The sequence below is a fragment of the Muntiacus reevesi genome, chromosome 7 (genome assembly GCF_963930625.1).
Source record: "Muntiacus reevesi chromosome 7, mMunRee1.1, whole genome shotgun sequence".
NCBI classification, from domain to species: domain Eukaryota; kingdom Metazoa; phylum Chordata; class Mammalia; order Artiodactyla; family Cervidae; genus Muntiacus; species Muntiacus reevesi.
Genome location: NC_089255.1, coordinates 41,767,497 through 41,785,069, shown reverse-complemented (window position 1 = coordinate 41,785,069; position 17,573 = coordinate 41,767,497). Strand labels below are relative to the sequence as shown.

The 17,573-nt window shown below is 41.0% G+C and overlaps 1 protein-coding gene across 3 annotated transcripts in view; it reads left to right on the top strand.

The window, feature by feature from the left end:
- Positions 1-14,769: 14,769 nt before the first annotated feature.
- Positions 14,770-17,573, top strand: part of CDKL1 (cyclin dependent kinase like 1) — a 49,548-nt gene continuing 46,744 nt past the window's right edge. The window contains exons 1-2 of one of the 3 annotated variants that reach the window (XM_065941903.1): positions 14,770-15,187; positions 15,716-15,991. In XM_065941903.1, the coding sequence (XP_065797975.1) occupies positions 15,824-15,991 (168 nt within the window). In that variant the 5' untranslated portion in view covers positions 14,770-15,187; positions 15,716-15,823. Of the gene's footprint in view, positions 15,242-15,715; positions 15,992-17,573 lie in introns of all 3 variants that reach the window. The other 2 variants (XM_065941904.1, XM_065941906.1) reach the window with 2 other exon arrangements.

The following is a 17,573-nucleotide window of genomic DNA, read 5'->3' as shown; positions in this document are numbered from 1 at the left end:
TCTGTTGTTTTTGAGATTGCATCCAGGTACTGCATTTCAGACTCTTTTGTTTATGATTACGGCTACTCCATTTCTTCTAAGGGAATCTTGCTCACAGTAGTAGATATAATGGTCATCTGAGTTAAATTCACACATTCCAGTCCATTTTAGTTCACTGATTCCTAAAATGTCAATGTTTACTTTTGCCATCTCCTGTTTGACCACTTCCAATTTGCCTTGATTCATGGACCTAACATTCCAGGTTCCTATGCAATATTGCTCTGTTTTACAGCATCGCACTTTACTTCCATCACCAGTCACATCTACAACTGGGTGTTGTTTTTGCTTTGGCTCTGTCTCTTCATTCTTTCTCGAGTTATATCTCCACTGATCTCCCATAGCATATTGGGCACCTATGACCTGGAGTGTTCATCTTTCGGTGTCCTATCATTTTGCCTTTTCATGCTGTTCATGGGGTTCTCAAGGCAAGAATACTGAAGTGGTTTGCCATTCCCTTCTCCATTGGACCACATTTTGTGAGAACTGTCCACCATGACCCGTCTGTCTTGGGTGGCCCTACATGGCATGGCTCATAATTTCATTGAGTTAGACAAGGCTGTGGTCCATGTGACCAGTTTGGTTAGTTTTCTGTGACTGGGGTTTTCATCCTGTCTCCCTCTGATGGATAAGGATAAGAGGCTTATGGAAGTTTCCTGATGGGAGAGACTGACTGTTGGGGAAACTGGGTCTTGTTCTGATGGTGAGGCTTAAAATACAAACCCATTCACCAACTGTGAGTAAAATGGTTCACTAAATCATTATGATCTTCAACCACAAGCTCTTTTCTCAGTAGTTTGGTAAGTATAAGATTTAGCACACTCTAAATATGGCATTTAACTTTGAGTGTATAGGTTCCTCCTTGTCATGTTCTCAAATCTAAATCTTCCTGGATTACTAACCTCTGTGTGATCGCCTTGTCATGACTAGAGGACACAGACAGTCCAGGTATCTGTTAGCCCCTGAGCACCTGCCAGGGCATCCCAGCCATTTGACATTTAAATGCTCCATACAAAGCCCCGACTCTGTATCAAGCTGCCCAATACATATTTCTCAGTATATGCTTTCTGAAAACCCACAGTGGGTACCAGTGTCCAATTCCATTCCTTAACGCCCAGTTCCAGAGCCTCCAGGATCCCACAGCCTCTGTGCATCCTTGATCAAAGCTATTACTAAGTAATAGGTAGGTATTTCTATTCTCTTAAGGATAAGAACAACGACATTTATGTTTGCATCCCCAGCACCTAACAGTTCCTGACTCATAGTCTGTGAGCAGTAAATGTTTGTTGAATCAGACAACAATACAATGAACATTGTGTCAGTAATGGGGTTACCTGCTCATGAGTGTAACTCATTCATGGGTATAACTATAAGAAAATTTTTCTTTAGCTCATAGCCTAGCTCCTACAAAATGCAGATACATTAGAAAAATGTGTCAGTTTTCTGAAAATGAGGGAAGTAGTGTGAGTTTTAGAATATAGAGCCTAGGTATCTAGGCTCAGAGTCTAGGCAAAAAATTATTTTAAAATAATGAACCTTGATACCTAGGCTCAAAATCTGTGGTCAGTCACGGTCTAGGCAACATAACAGGAAACCCCAGTAGGTATTTTACTAGAGGAGAATTAAAAGAATTAACATAGGGAAATGTTAAACAGATGTTGGAGGGCTGAAAGGACAAAAATAGGACATTAAGACAACTCAGAACAACTGCACTGCAAGAAGCAGTTGCCAGTGATAGGGTTAGAGGAACGAAAGGGTAAAGTCTGGGATTACTAGAACCTGGGGAGGGGCTCAGAGAAGACCCACTGTATTAGAACTCTGACCCTGGGGAGGGTTTGCTGCCTGGCTGCCACGGCGCATCAAGCGCTCAGAGGAAAGTCCCATGAAGTTGGGACTCAGACACTTAAGAGGAGCTGCTGCTGGTACCTTTGACCATGTGTAGTACTGACTCTGGAAGGGCTAAAAGAAGCAGGAGTTAAGGAGAACTTGCACAGTTAAGGAAGAGCAAGAAAGAGGAACAGGGCTTTTTTCCCCTCCCACTATCCATTCTCCTAGTGTCTCCAGGAGGTCCACCCTAACTGGAGTGGATTCTGGAAAATACAGTTTGCAGACTTCTAGCCCCAGGATAAAAGGGTTAATTTGGAGGTGAAAATATTAAATAGGCAAATAATATAACTGAGGGCATTGTTTGACCTAGATTATTATGTAGGGGCCATTTTAAATATGATCCCCTAAAGAAGGAATAACATGTCATCTGAAACAATGCAAATGGCAAGAATGTCATTTATTATATGTGTCACAGTCCCATAAAAATGTATTTTCTCATATCAGTTAAGCTGGGATTTTATTTCATATTTTAAATTTTTTGTTTTCGGCTTAGCTGAGTCCATTGCTGCGAGGGCTTTTCTTTATTTGTGGGGAGTGAGGGCTACTCTCTGGTTGTGGTGCTAGGGCTTCTCACTGCAGTAGCCTCTCTTGTTGTGGAGCACGAGCTCTGGGTGCTCAGGCTTTAGTAGCTGCAGCATGCCGGCTCAGTAGTTATGGCTCATGGGCTGTAGAGCGCAGGCTCAGTAGTTGTGGCCACTGTCTTAGTTACCCCGTGGCATATGGAATCTTCCCAGACCAGGAATCTAACCTGTGTCCCCTGCATTGGCAGGAAGATTCTTAACCCACTGGACCACCAGGGAAACTCAAAGTGGGAATTCTTAAAGCACTAAATGCAAGTGTAATGCTTTACACCTATTTTACTGTGGCCCTTTAAACAGAGCTTTTTAGGAAGACTTAAACAAGGAAGATCTGTGTGATATTTATTGACAACTAATGTCTAAATTTCTTTTCATTTCCACACAATTCTCTGTACTTTTATACCACTAAGTTTTAGCAGAGCAAGTTAAAACAGAAAGTTTCAGTATCTGGTAAAGCAAGAATGAATTAACAGTCTTGCCACATATCTTACAGTTAATAAAATAGCTTCTAATCCATTCTGATTTGCCAAAAAACAGTTACTCAAATAGCCTGCCTTTTTACCGTGGTTCCACAAAATCAAATGATAAGCTTAAACTGCTCTCAGACTTAGAAAATGCACATGGATTCTAATTTCTAACATATAGCATATCCTTTGAGAAAGTCTTCCAACATTCAGCTTAATTGAGTATATTTGTATCAGTCCCCTATTACGGGTGTGGCAATGAGATACAAACATAAGTAAAACGGTCAGTGAGCACAGTCTAATTTGAGATGGACATTGGCAAAACAGCTCTAATCCTGGGCAGACTAGCAGTGTAGTGGAGGTTGTTTCCAGCTGAAAGATCTGTAAGAATTTTTGTACAGTGTGACATTTAGACCTGCTTCTTAAAGTTGGTTCTACTTTTTCTAAGACAAGTTGAAGAATGCTTTGTCAATGTCATCTCAATAATCTTTAATATTTATGGAGCACACTATGGCTCCCATTATTAAAGAAAATGAAAGTGTTAGTCGCTCAGTCATGTCCAACTCTTTGCGAAGCTAAATCTTGTTTTCCCAACTTGAAACAGTGTGTGTGTGTGTTAGATTAACACACATATGGGCTCTCCTTTATCAAACTGTCTCTGCTTAATCTTAAGACAGTAGTGATGGGAACAAGACCGTAAAAAACTTGCAGAATTGTTGGGGTCCTTTAATGGACCAGAACCTGGGGGTCCAGAGTCAACGATAAGAAAGTGAAAGAAGGAAAGAGGCTAATATTCCCTGGGTTATGCAGCAGGCCTCCGCGCTCCAGGGAATCAGCCAGAAAGAGAGATACAGAGAAAGAAAGAAGGACACGGGTACCCAGGTCTCTGATGGAGCAAGGTGCTTTATTGAATTCTGTGTGAATATATATGCCGTATTACAAGGTAGCTTCTTCAGATAAAGTTAAAAGACCTGACTTTACAAGTTACCAAGGAAACAAGGAGCAACAGAGGCCATAAGGCCAAAAGGCGATCCACATCAAAAGAGGATCGTAAATAATCCCTTTTATCAAATGGAAAAGCTAATGAAGGAAAACCTATGCAAGCATCCCATTTCTATGATCTCAGTCCTGGGATCTTGCCACTCCTCTCGCTCCTATCAGGAGCTGATAAGGAACAGAGGGTTCAAGAGAGATAGAAAACAGCACACAGGAATCCTACTGTTACATATTCCCTGACACAGAATCTTTTTTAATTGTTGGTATTTCATAACAGTTATGATACATAACTCTCCAAAATGCAAATAACTTGTAATACCACACTTGGTGCTTGCTTCTGTGGAATTGCCACACTGTATTCTAATTCTATTTCCGTCTTCCCCTCTGGAATTAGTGCCTGAGAACAAGGATTGTATGTCAGTGCAAATTTGTACCTACAGTATGGTACAGGAAACAGTTACTCAGTAACTGTTTCTATTTTTATTACTAATTATTTCCCAAGAGAGAATTTCAAGATACTTAAGTAATTCACAAAATCTTAACTTTTATACCACTTATTCTTTAACGTTCTACTGCGTCTCAGCTTTCAGCAGCCCTTGCAGTCCAGTACTCTCTTTCTATCAGTCTGATGTCCTTTGGTATCATTTTCTTCCACCAAGAATTATTTTACACTCTTTCAAGGAACCAGAGAATTCCTGCTTTCCCCTTTCTGCTCCACACCAAAACTCTGCTCTCAAGAGCCTCCATTTATGGCAGCGTGTTACTACAGAGCTAGATGGTGGTTCAGTACTTCACCCTCCTTTTCACAGAGGAGAGAGGCCGAGAGAGGGTAATCAACTGCCCAGGATTGTACAGTTACTGATTAAGAGGCAGGATTTGAACTCAGACTTTTTAATGTCCAAATGAGCACTCTTTTTAACATATGATGTGGCTTTGTATTAATATTAATATGCATTAATAGCCTAAAATAGCACTCCATTTCCAGATATTTGCCTTCTCTCAAGGTCAGAAATCAAGCTAAAATAATGACATGGAACTTTATTTTCAATATGATGCTGAGGGTGTCAAAGAGCTCTTCTGAGGTTCCTAAAATTGTAACATACAGCTGCCTCCATGTCAGCCTTACATCACACAGGAAATAACACATTTAGTTAAGAGAAATAAGGATAACATCATCGGCATCTGCAATGTGCCAGACACTGTGTTACACATTTTCTGTATGGAATTTCATCTCATCTTTAAGATAAGTCAATGAGGTAGCTATTATTATCTCTTATTTATATTCATAAATGTATATGTTTAGTTTATAATATTTTATATAATTTATAAATAAGGTAGAAAAGTGAAGTATTTATTTCTCATGCTTGGTGGCTGTCTTTGGAAACATTTCCTACATCAGAGTAATTTCCCACTCTATGAATCCAGACTCTCTGAGGCAGAGTCCAAGCTCCCTTGCCCAGCACCTTTGCAGGGTGAGTGCAGGCTCTCCCAACCAGGCTTACTCACACAGGTCTCAGTTGAAAACAGCAGCATGAAGAAGCAAGTGCTGTGCTGAATCCATTTTTCTGGCTTGGATGGTGAAGAGGAGTCTGGTCTTCAGTGGCAGAAATGACAGAGTCTTGTATGTAACGTCCTTCATCTACAGCCCCGTTGGTAGCAGCACCGAGGTCTGGCTGAGGCAATCCTGCTTAGTGGTTTTGGTATTGTTACTGGCTGGGTAGGCTCCAGATCTGACTGATTCTTCTAGAGACTCCACAGACTATTTAATATTCCTTAGTAAATTCTTAAATTAGCTGAAGTGGCTTCTGTGGTTGGCAAATAAGATCCCAGTCAACAAATCAAAACCACAGTGAGATACACCTCAGTTCCATTAGGATGAGGACTATGAAAGAAAGAGAGTGAGAGAGAGAGTGAGAGAGAAAAGGAAGAGAGTGAGAGAAAAGAGAGAGAGAGAAAGGGAGAAGAGGGAAAGGGAAAGAGAGGGAGGGAGGGAAGGGAGGGAAGGGAGGGGAAGGAAAAGAAGTCTTGGCAGGATGTGGAAAAATGGGAACCCAGTGCATTGTTGGTGGGACTGTAAAATGGTAGAGTTGCTGTGAAAAACAGTATGGTGGTTCCTCAGGAAATTAAAAATATAATTACCATATGACCCAGCAAACCCACCTCTGGGTATATACCAAAAAGATTGAAAGCAGGGTTCTAAAGAGATATCTGTACACCTGTATTCGTAGTAGAATTATTCACAGTAACTAAAATGTGAAAAGTACCTAGGGTAGTCAAAATCATAGAGACAGAAAGTAGCATGGTGGTTGCCAGGGGCTGGCAAGGGGATAATAGGAAATTGTTCTTTAATGGGCACAGAGTGTCCATTTTGCAAGATGAAAAGGGTTCTGAGATGGATGGTAGTGATGGTTGTACAACAATGTGAAAGCACTTAGTTCCACGGAACTGTCCACTTATAACTGGTTAAGATGGTGTGTTATGTACATTTTACTACAATTTAAAAAAAAAGGTTGACAGTACCAAGTGCTCACATGGATCTGGAGCAACTGGAACGCTCACATATTCTTGAGAGGAATGCCAAATGGTAGTCATTTTGATAGTATGGTAGTATCTCAAAATGTTAAACATACATTTACCATACAATCCAGCTGTTCCAATTCTAGGTAGTATTTACCCAAGAGAAATGAACACATATGTCCTCAGAAAAAGTTATTCACAACTGGGGGTCAGGGATGGAGGAAAGGGCAACATGAGGGATACTTGTGGTAACAGAACTGTAGCTTGACTTGATCAATGTGAATATCCAGCTTACTGTATTATAGTTTTGCAAGAGGTTATTATTGGAGGAAACTGGGTGGAAATTTTTATGAGATCTGTTATTTCGTACAACTGCATGTGAAACTACAATTATCTGAAATTAGAAAGGTTAATTAAAAAGAAACTTTAAAAAAAATCCCAGACCAATACACGAAGTAATTTTCCTGGTTTCACACAACCACAAAAGCATAGAACCTAGAAATGAGCCAGGTCTGGTTCGTTCTGGTTCATCACATACTCCTTTCTTAGAGATCATCCCAAGGGCAGCATAATGTAGTGCTCTGCCACTGGGAAGTATTTGGCTTCCTAAGTGGAAACCCCTGGGAATGTTGCTTAGTTCTCTGAGTGAAGAAAAAAACATGTTTTTCCTTGATTGGCAAGTGGTAGTGAGTCTAAATTTACATATGTTTTCAATATTGAATACGGTTTAATGTAAATGAATTCCCACCTGAAAACAGTATATAGAGATTATTAGTATCATAACAGTAATAATTAAAGCCAGCATGGTTATAGCTTTCATTTAATATTTACAGCTTTAAGAAGTATCTGACTTCTATGTGGCAGATGACACAAATGAAGCCTAAGGAAGTTGAGTAACTTGCCTCACAGATGGTTCATAGTAGAGCTGGATTTGATCCCAGGCAGTCTGACTCCAGAGTTCATGCTCTTACTGGGAGCATCAAGTCAGATGATACTGTAGAAAAATTAGTATACTGCTGCTTGAGGGGAAAGATTTCTTATCATTTAGAGGGCATATTGGTTAATTCATCTTTTTTACAAGGATTTACACATGGATTCATTTTAGATGCCTCACCATAATATCTCACTACTAATATTTGACAATGAGCCATTCTCATGAAAGCTATTTACAAGAAAAGGACTTCCCCATGTGGGTCGTAACTATGATCTTCATTTAATCCTTGGCATGCATACAGCTTAAAGGTGACTTTATGAAACTATTCAGATCTTTTGGATCAATAAACGCCTAAAACTTCAAAGGTTGACATGGAAAATGTATCCAGGGTGCCAGAGGTTTGTGTTTGTACAAAGAATTATTTAGACATCAATGAATAAGCATCATAAAGTTTCTATAGAGAAGGGATAGTTGAGAAAACTTAGAGTATTAACCCCATTCAAGAAACATATTCATTTCTAAAAGAAGCTGTGTGAAAAGAGTCTCACTTTAAGAATATTTTTTAAATGCAAATAGTTTCTACTTCCTGCCCCCTTCCTCCACCTTGTCTCAGTCATGAATATTTGTTTTGATACTGGGTTTTCTTAAGGCAGATTTACATTTCTTTAACCATGTCATTGGAGCTATCTAGTTAGAAGCCACAGTATGATAGAAAGGATACAACTCAGAATTGAGACCCAGGTTCTAGGCCTGTTTGTTATCTAGAACAGATTTGGTTTTTGACTGTGGAAAAAGTCATCTAGAGTTTCTGTATCTGTTTCCTCAAATGCTGGATGTGCCCTCTCTCCACAGAACCTGGTGAAGTGTTCTGAGAAGCAAAAAAGTACAATGCAAATTCCAGTCCTCCAAGTTCTCATATCTCCTTTCCTCCAGGGAAGACCGCTTGCCAGGAGAGGCAGGCGAGTGGCTGTGAGCGTTGAGACAGTGTTTGATCTCCAGGAAGTCCGCTCTCAGCCTCCAGAACCCAGTGTGGTGTCTGACCCAGGTCAGCCCCCAGTACAAGTCTGCTTCCCAAACAGCTATTTCTGTGTTCCAGCTTTAAGCTGAGGTTCAGAAAGCAATTAATATTCTTTCTTATTTATTGTCTCATAAATTTTTTGGAAATTTACCTTTTTCCTAGAATATAATGATTCAAAAATCATGTAAACCCAGAAATGTCCACAGATTGCCTATAGTTAAGTGTGATTAACAGTCATCTGTCCAAAGTGGCAAAGAGATGTATACCTTGCAACCTGGAGACTCAGCCCCTGAAGAAGACTCACTTATACATTATCTTACCCACTGGTGGCCCAGAGCCAACCACATAAACCCTCCAGGGTTTCATGTTAATATTGCTGAGCTCTCACGGAATTTGAGTTCGTTGGCAAAATACTGGTGGTTATTTTAAAATCTGAAAATGCAAAAGAGTATTGACATTACTAAAAGTATTGACACTGTAGACTCAGAAACAAAGAAAGTTTTCAGAAGAAGAGGTGCTTTAAAAGAATGGTTTATCATATATTAAATGCAGTGAGTATTTAAAGGGAAAATACACACAAAATAACTAAGGTTATGTTGATTAGGGATGACAACATTTTATTCTATTTTTGGTTGTGCCTATATAGAAAGTCAAGAATGACAGGATTTTATTTTATTTAAATTGATTTTCCAGCATTTACACTGATTCTCCTTTGCTATCTCCAGATAAAAGGGAAAGTTAGTTACCTACCTGGTTTTGTAATGTTTAAGCAGTGATTGGTAAGGAAGAACTGGCTGACACCTGGCTTCTCTTTAGGTTGTTCACAAGATGTTCTTGTGTTCACAAGCTGTAACTCCATTTTCCAGTGCCAGAGAGTGAGCTCTGAAAACAGGTAAGAGTTGGGTTTGAAACCTGCCATCAGCCCTGGATAGCTGGGTGGCTTTGTCTATGTGGACCAATCTCTCAGAGCCTTAGCATCTTCTTTAGTAAAATGGCATATTCATGGTTAATAATTCTGACCAATTAACAAATTCAATCACAGAAGACTACTATAAAGATTAGAGATAATGTGAGTATTGAGCCTGAAACAGCAGTACCCCTAAAGGATAGTTTTTAACTTTCCTGTATGCGCCCTGGAAACCATTTCTAAATCCATGTAAAGCAGAGAAAGTAAGTTCAAAGTTCCTCAAGTACCATGTCATTTGAAGATCACAGTGACTAAGCTCCCTTTCCCTTACAGCAAACATAAGTGAGGAGGAAAAAGCTTGAAGCATTGCCCTGGTTTTGGCACTCAGATGAGGCCTCAGCATGCTGCTCAACTTCAGCAAGGTCTGCTCTTCAGAACTGAGAGCTGCACACAGAGGAAGTTGCTGAGCCACTGTGATAAGGAAGCATAATGACAACTTACCTTCTTGGCAATTTTGAAAAAAGAAAGGTTTTTAACCTTGCATAAGTACTTGTGTCAACTCACAATGTCCTATATATTAACTCAAGAATCCTGACAACCACTCCTATTGTATGAGGTGTATTTGCAAAAGGGTTAGGAGCAAAGGTTCTGGAGTCAGACTGCCTTCATTCTAATCCTCACATCACAACTCACTAGTTTTGTGTCCTGAAACATGAGACTTATCCATTCTGAAACTCATTTTCCTCACCTGAAACCCAGGATAATATTGGGTAATAAATTCACATTCTCATCTCCTAGGGCTGTTGGAAGGCTCATTCACAATCTTAGCATAATGTCTGCCACGAAGTAAGTACTAGTTAAATAATTATTACTGTTGTTGTTTGGCCAATAGTAATTATCTTGCACAAAATCAAACACCAGTAAGAAGGTAGAAATCCTGGTCTTCTGACTCCAAATCCCAGGTTTTTTATTTTACCATGCATTACTCTACTGAATGTTTATTGCTTCATTAAATGATTAAAATTCCACAGTACTGTTTGTGTTATCCATTGCACTGAAGTATTCTCTCTAATTATGCAGTGCAAATCAAAGATCGCTATAAATAGAAAATAATAATGTTGTTTCACTGTTCTTTGCACTTGCTTGAGAAAAAGAACTCACATATCACACTATGTCTTACCCTCCCAGAAACCCTGCTTCCTGGGAGTTATAATTCTTTGATGTGTGTGCTCAGTCGTGTCCAGCTCTTTGTGACCCTATGGACTGTAGCCTGCCAGGCTCCCCAGGCCCCTCTTCTGGGACTTTTCAGGCAAGAAACTGGAGTGGGTTGCCATTTCCTACTCCAGGGGATCTTCCCAACCCAGGGATCGAACCCACATCTCTTGCATAGACAGGTGGATTCTTTACTACTGCGCCATCTGAGAAGCTATAATTCTTCAATATCAAAACCAATTTCAGTCTTGCCAGCTGAAAGGACTGACTACAATTTGACAGTGTAGAGGTCATAATGGTGGCATCAACTGCTTGTCTCCCTTTCACAGTTGTTCTCTCGTATTTTGCTCCAACTTCCTCCAAATACAACAGCTGGTATAGCTGCAGATCCCACCAGCTTTCTGGTTCACTGCTTAGTTAGTCTTAAATAACTGTATGCTCGCTCCCTACTTCACTTCTGGGCTTGGCAACACTCCAGGCTCCTTGGGTACTGAACCTTGTGAAGTCCATAAATTAATTTTCCAGACTAGCCTGGAATGAACTTCAGACAAGGTAGCTCTGGAGAAATTCACATTAACTTTTTCCACCTCATTTAAAAATAATTTTTCAAATTGTCAAATAGAAACATTCACCAACATAGACCATATTCTGGGCCTTAAAACAAACCTCAACACATTTCAAAGAATTTAAATCACACAGAAGGATTTCTATGAAAGCAACCAAATTAAACTAGAAATCAACAACAGAAAGACATCTGGAAAATCTCTTGAAAAAAAAAAAAAAAACGGTTGGAAATTAAACAAAACAGTTCAAAATAACCCATGGATCAAATAAGAAGTCATGAGGGGAATTATAAAATATCTTGAGCTGAATGAAAATGAAACTACAACATATTAACATGCCAGGGATGCATATAAAGTCTTGCTTAGAGGAAAAATTATGGCATTAAAGGCTTATATTAGAAAAGAAAGATCTAAAATTAGTGATTTAAGCTTTCATCTTAGAAAACTAGGAAAAGCAGCTAAAAGCAAAGCAAGGAGAAGGAAGAAAATAATAAAAGAGATGAAATCAATGAAATTGAAAGAGAATAAAAGTCAATTAAATCAAAAGCTGTTTCTTTTTAAAAATCAATAAAATTGATAAGCCTTTGTCAAACTGATCAGGAATAAGAAGGGAAAAAAAAACTCCTCAAATTACTAATATAAAAAATGACAAGAACTTCCCTGGTGGCCCAGTGGTTAGGATGCTGAGTTACCATTGCATGAGGCAGATGTTCAATTATTGGTCAGGGAATTAAGATCCCTCATACTTCAAGCCATGGTCAAAAAATAGAAAAACGATTTTTGTAATTACAGAGAGAACACTACTATATAAAGGATAATAATGTAATGCTATTATATAAGAACAGCTTTATGCCCATAAATTCCAATATCTAGATGAAGCAGACAAATTCCTTGAAAGACATAAACTCTCAAAGCTCACTCAAGAAGAAACAGATATACTGAATGATGCATGCTAAGTTGCTCAGTCATGTTCGACTCTTTGCGGCCTTTTGAACTATTGCCCACCAAGTTCCTCTGTCCATGGGATTCTCCAGGCAAGATTACTGAAATGAGTTGCCATGCCCTCCTCCAGGGGATCTTGCTGACCCAAGGATCAAACTCTCATCTGAGTAGTACTATATTTTAATAAGGAAGTAAAATTTGTAATGAAAAACATTTCAACAATGAAAATTCCAGGTGACTCTACTAGCAAATTCTCCCAAATGTTTAAGAACTAAATAATACCAATTTAATATAAACTTCTCCATAAGACAAAGAAACACTTGCCAACTTATTTTATAAGATCAGCATTACCTTGATACCCAAACAGACAAAAAGATGAAAATAAAACGATAGATATCTCTCAGAAACAAGGAAAAAATTCTTAATAAAATATTATTAGTAAACTCCAGGAATGCATCAAAGTGATAGAACACTATAACCAAGCTTGTTTTATCCCAGGAACATAAGATTGATTCAACATTTTAAAATCAAAGTAATTCACTATATCAAGAGACTAAGCGAGAAAAATCATATTATTATTTCAATAGATGCAGAAAAGTATTTGACAGAATTCACCAAACCTTATTAAAACAAAACAAACAAAAAACACCTTTCGGCCAATTGCAGTTAAAAAAATTTTCCCAATCTGATAAATAGCTTCTCTGTTAGTTCTTTACTGCTGTGTAACAACTCCCAAATATATATACCAAACAATTATTGTCTCACAGTTTCTAGAGGTTAGGAAGCTGGGTATGACTTAGCTGGTGCATCTAAACCAAAGCCTCTCACAAAAGTGAACTTACGTTGTCTGCTGGGGCTACAATGTCATCTGTAGGCTTACTGGAGTGGGGATGGCAGTAGGGAGATCCACCTCCAAGCTCATTCACAAGATGGTTGGCAGGATTCAGTTCCTCACAGAATGCTGGATTGAGTGCCTACTGTCTTCTTGGCTGTTGGTCTCCTCAATTCCTTGCCATAGGGCAGTTCATAGCATGGTATCTGCATTCCCTCAGAGGAAGTGAGTGAGAGAGTACAAGAGAAAACTCAAGGCAGAAGTCATAGTCTGTTTGTAACCTGATCTCAGAAATGATATGCCATTACTCTAAACATATTTTATTCCTTAGAAGCGAGTCACCAGGTCAAGCCTACACTGAATGAAAGGGCATGAATACCATGAGGCAGAGATCATTGAGGGCCATCTTAGAGACTGCCTACAAGGAAATCTAGTTAGTGCAAGATACTTAGTGGTGCAAGACTGAATGTTTTCATCCTAAGATCAGTAGTAGGCACATATGCTCTCATCACTCCTATTTGATATCACATTGGAGGATGTACTAAGTGCAATAAGGTAAGGAAAAGAAATAAGAAGCATACCACTTAGGAAGAACAAAAACTGTCCCTATTCGGAGATGACATGATTGTCTACAAAGAAAACCTCAAGGAATTTACAAAAGCCTTCTGGAACTTTTAAGTGAGAAAACAGATGACAAATTAGCATATGAAAAACTGCTCAATGTTAGTCATTAGGGAAATGCAAATTAAAACCACAAGAGACCATTACCCATCTTTTAGAATGACTGAATCAAAAGAAGTGAATACCAAGTGTTGGCAAAGATACACAGTAATTGGGACATTGCTGGCAGGAATATAAAATGGTACAGTCACTTTGGAAAACATTTTGGCAGTCACTTACAGTAATATATACTTAACATATGACCCGGCAGTACTCCTCCTATGCATTATTTTCTCAAGAGAAGTAAAAACATATGTTCACACAAAAGACCATACACTAATATTTACAGTGGTTTGGTTTATAACCACCAAAACTGGAAACAACTCAAATGTTCAGTTGGGAATGGATAAACAATATCCATACAATGGACTACTACTCAGTAATAAAAAGGAAGGAACTAGTGATAAATGCAAGAACATGGATGAATCTCAAATATATTAAGTGAAAGAAGCTTAACCTCAAAAGGCTATATAATGTATAATTCCATTTATATGACATGCTGGAAGAGGCATAACTATAGAGACAGAAAACACAATTTACAAACAATTTTGGGGGGGTTCACAGACCACCTCTAGCCCATCCCTGGACCCCATCCATATGCCTCTCCATTTTCAAGGCAACCTCCAATCTCTCTCCTAACTGCAGCTCCTTCCTGAACCCTATCCAGATTTACATTTAGTGGCATTCTGCTTGGCACAGAAATGGTCCCCATTTCATAGACAGCATAAAAATATTCTCTTTTCAGCTAGTGCTTCCAGGGCAACATCCATCTTGATCCTGGGCATATGGAATGGAAAAGATGATAAAGTACTGAGGCAATCTGCCCAGTGGCAAGTTACCATATTTTGAGATTTCCACCAGGTCCATTCATTTTCCATCACTGTGCTCAGACCAGAGCGAGTAGGAGCCAGTTGGGAAGGATGTAAATAAGGAACGTAAGACAAGGCAGGCTCTGTGAGCCTTCATCTCCCAAGTTATAAGCCCAGCTCTAGTGGAACCATCCTCCCCACCCCCGCCGCCCTGCAAGCTTGTGGGCTGTAGACTATTTCAGTCATCACACTGTCACCATTCTTCCACTTTTCCTTGATCGCTTTCACTCATTCTTTCGTCACCAGCTGCTACAGCACTGACCAGGACAGACACAGAGGCTGCCCTCAAGGCGTTTACAGTCCCGCAATAGGAGGTCACAGTTATCACCCCGTGTGGTACAGGCTGCGAGGGAAGTGGGAGTGGGGAGTGGGGCGTGGAGGGGGGCGGCTCCCAGCGCGGGCGTCTTTGCAGCAGACTGCCAGAGCTGCGTTTTCCACGACCTGCTGGAGTTTGCAATCTCGCAGGCCTCCTCTCCCGGGGCAGAAGGCCACGCACAGCTCCTCTCGGGTCCCGAGAGCCGCCCATCCTGGCCTCTCGCCGCACCTAGGACGGCGGCCGGGTCCGGGAGGGACGCCTGGGGCGCGGCGGCCCCGCCCTGGCCAGCCCGGGGCGGAGGCCGGTTCCCATAGGGATCGCGGGCCGACCGGCTGCGACAGAGCGGGGCCAGAGTCGGCGAGGCTGGAGCGAGGCCGGCGAGGCCGTCGCGGCGCCGTGAGTCCCGGGCCGGGAGGGAGGCCGCCACGTGGCGCCGCATGAGGCTGCGGGGTGCGGGCCAGATAGCGGGTGGGAAGCGGCGGCGGCGGCGGAGGGTCTCCCCCGCCCCGCGCGGCGGCAGGACGGCGTTGCCCTGCTCCCTGCGGGCTCCGGGCCCTACCTCGCGGGGCTCTCCCCTCCCGCCGCCGCCCCCGCGGGGAGCCGGGAGGTGTCTTCTTGCCGAAAGGAAACGAGAGCCGATATTAGAACCGGGGAAGCCCTTAACCTTCCAGGTCCTCCAGCCAGCTCATGTGTCTTAGATCGGATGAACCTGACATTGAAAAGATAGTCTTACAACTCGGCTCGTTTTAGGATGACAGGTTACATTTTAACTTTCAGGGTATACAACACAGGATTAAACTTGAATTACCAAAGGCAGCTGACTCCAGGCTGTCGTCTTTGACCGAGTGGCCACGGCTGAGGGGCGAGGGTTTAAGGGACTGGGTCGATTCCTAATTGTGTAACATCTGCAATCTTCTGTCTTAGGCCCTTGACAAAGACCCATCGTTGACTGGGGCTGTTCATGCCAATATTTACTAAGCGACATTTTCAAATTATGTGAAGATCAATTTTAAGAAGATTTATTCATCAGTGATGGAGAAGTATGAAAAAATTGGGAAAATTGGTGAAGGATCCTATGGAGTTGTTTTCAAATGCCGAAACAGGGACACAGGTCAGATTGTGGCCATCAAGAGGTTTCTGGAGTCAGAAGATGACCCTGTCATAAAGAAAATCGCCCTTCGAGAAATCCGCATGCTCAAGGTAATTTCTTTAAGGTGAATTTTCAAGAACTAAAAAATAAATAAAGTGAGTCACGTTATATGAAATAAATGCCTTGAGCTGTGGTCACATCTTCCTTCATAGACTGGTCCTCGATGATACAGATGGGGTGTCACCAACTGTATAATGAATTAGAAAGTGGAGTCATAGGTGTGGGGAAAGATGGTGATCACTTTCAGGCTTGCTGTGGGACATTTTATTTTTCTTCCCGGTAGCTTCTTTCACATGTCACCTGTAGATCTGGTTCCTCAAGAGTCATCAACTTTAATAGTACAGGAACTTTCCACAACTCCAGTCTGCTGGTGTGCATGATTTTTAAACTTCTAGGCTAGCGTCTGTTGATATTTTAGTCTGTGAAGAGAATTTATCATTCACCTGTTTTCAAACTCCCAGAAAGCTGACAGGTTCTCATTACACCTCGCATTGATCTACTGCTGAGCTTCATAATGTCTTTGTCTTGTCTCTAGAAGAAGAATTTTTCTGTACATGAAATGATTGCTTTAAAAATGTTCACTCTTGGAGACCATGATACTTGGAGGGGGTGAGTGTTTATTACAAGCTGAAAGTATCTTTTTCCTGAAATGGAAATGAAGAAGGAAAGTATTTTTCCTTCATTTTTTTATTTCTGTGAAGATGAACTCCAAATCCTGCCCTGTGTAGAATGCGACCTGCAGTGAACACAGTGAAGGTTAACTTTCAACAGGTTAACTTTCTCTGTCGGGGCTGGTTTTCAACAGGACCTCTGTGTTCTGACAAGTGTAACTGACTATCCAACAAGGGACGAGCAGCCTCGTGGGGGCTGAGTGGAATATCTGGGGAGTCTCCTCTTATCTCTGCTTCTCCCTTTTCTCCAGGGCTCTCTAAATTCTTCTCCCCTGTGAATTAAGTGGGTGGGGTTTTCTCTGGACCCCAAATAGGAAGTAGCAGGCTTCAGATAAATTAAAACGGGTGGATAACAGGAAAACTTTCTCTATTTAGGTCTAGGACATTTTTACCAGCAGAATGTTTTCAGTTCGAGAAGACACTTCTGAAGGCCCCGTGCAATGCTCCCTAGGGCAGAGTGAGACAACAGTGTTTGCCCATCACCCTGGACTCCCTGTCCTCACGCCTCTCTATACGGGGAAAAAGTCTCACCGTTTCTCTGGGGCCCATGGGCATTTTTCACTTTCTCAGGCTTTCCCTAGAGGAGAAGGTGATCACTGAATTTCAAAGGGGTTCATTTACTCCAAAGAAAAGCCCGTCTGTTTCTAGTGGAGAGATACTCTTTTTCTGATTCTGAAGGTCACCCTCAGGTGCGTCTCTGAAGCCTCTCACTATTCTTAACAATATGGTGTTTACAAGTTTAGTCTCTGAATTAATTCATTTTCTTCTGGATGGGGGCCTCGCCTCGGGTCTTTGTCAACCACTTAGCATGTAATGCACCTCCAATAAATGTTATTGTTGAATTGAAAAAAAGATGTTAAAAAAATAAGCTCCTAGAAACTGTAGGTTGGGACTTCCCTGGTAGTCCAGTGATTCAGGCTCTGTGCTTCCACTGCAGGAGTCGGGGGTTCGATTCCTGGCC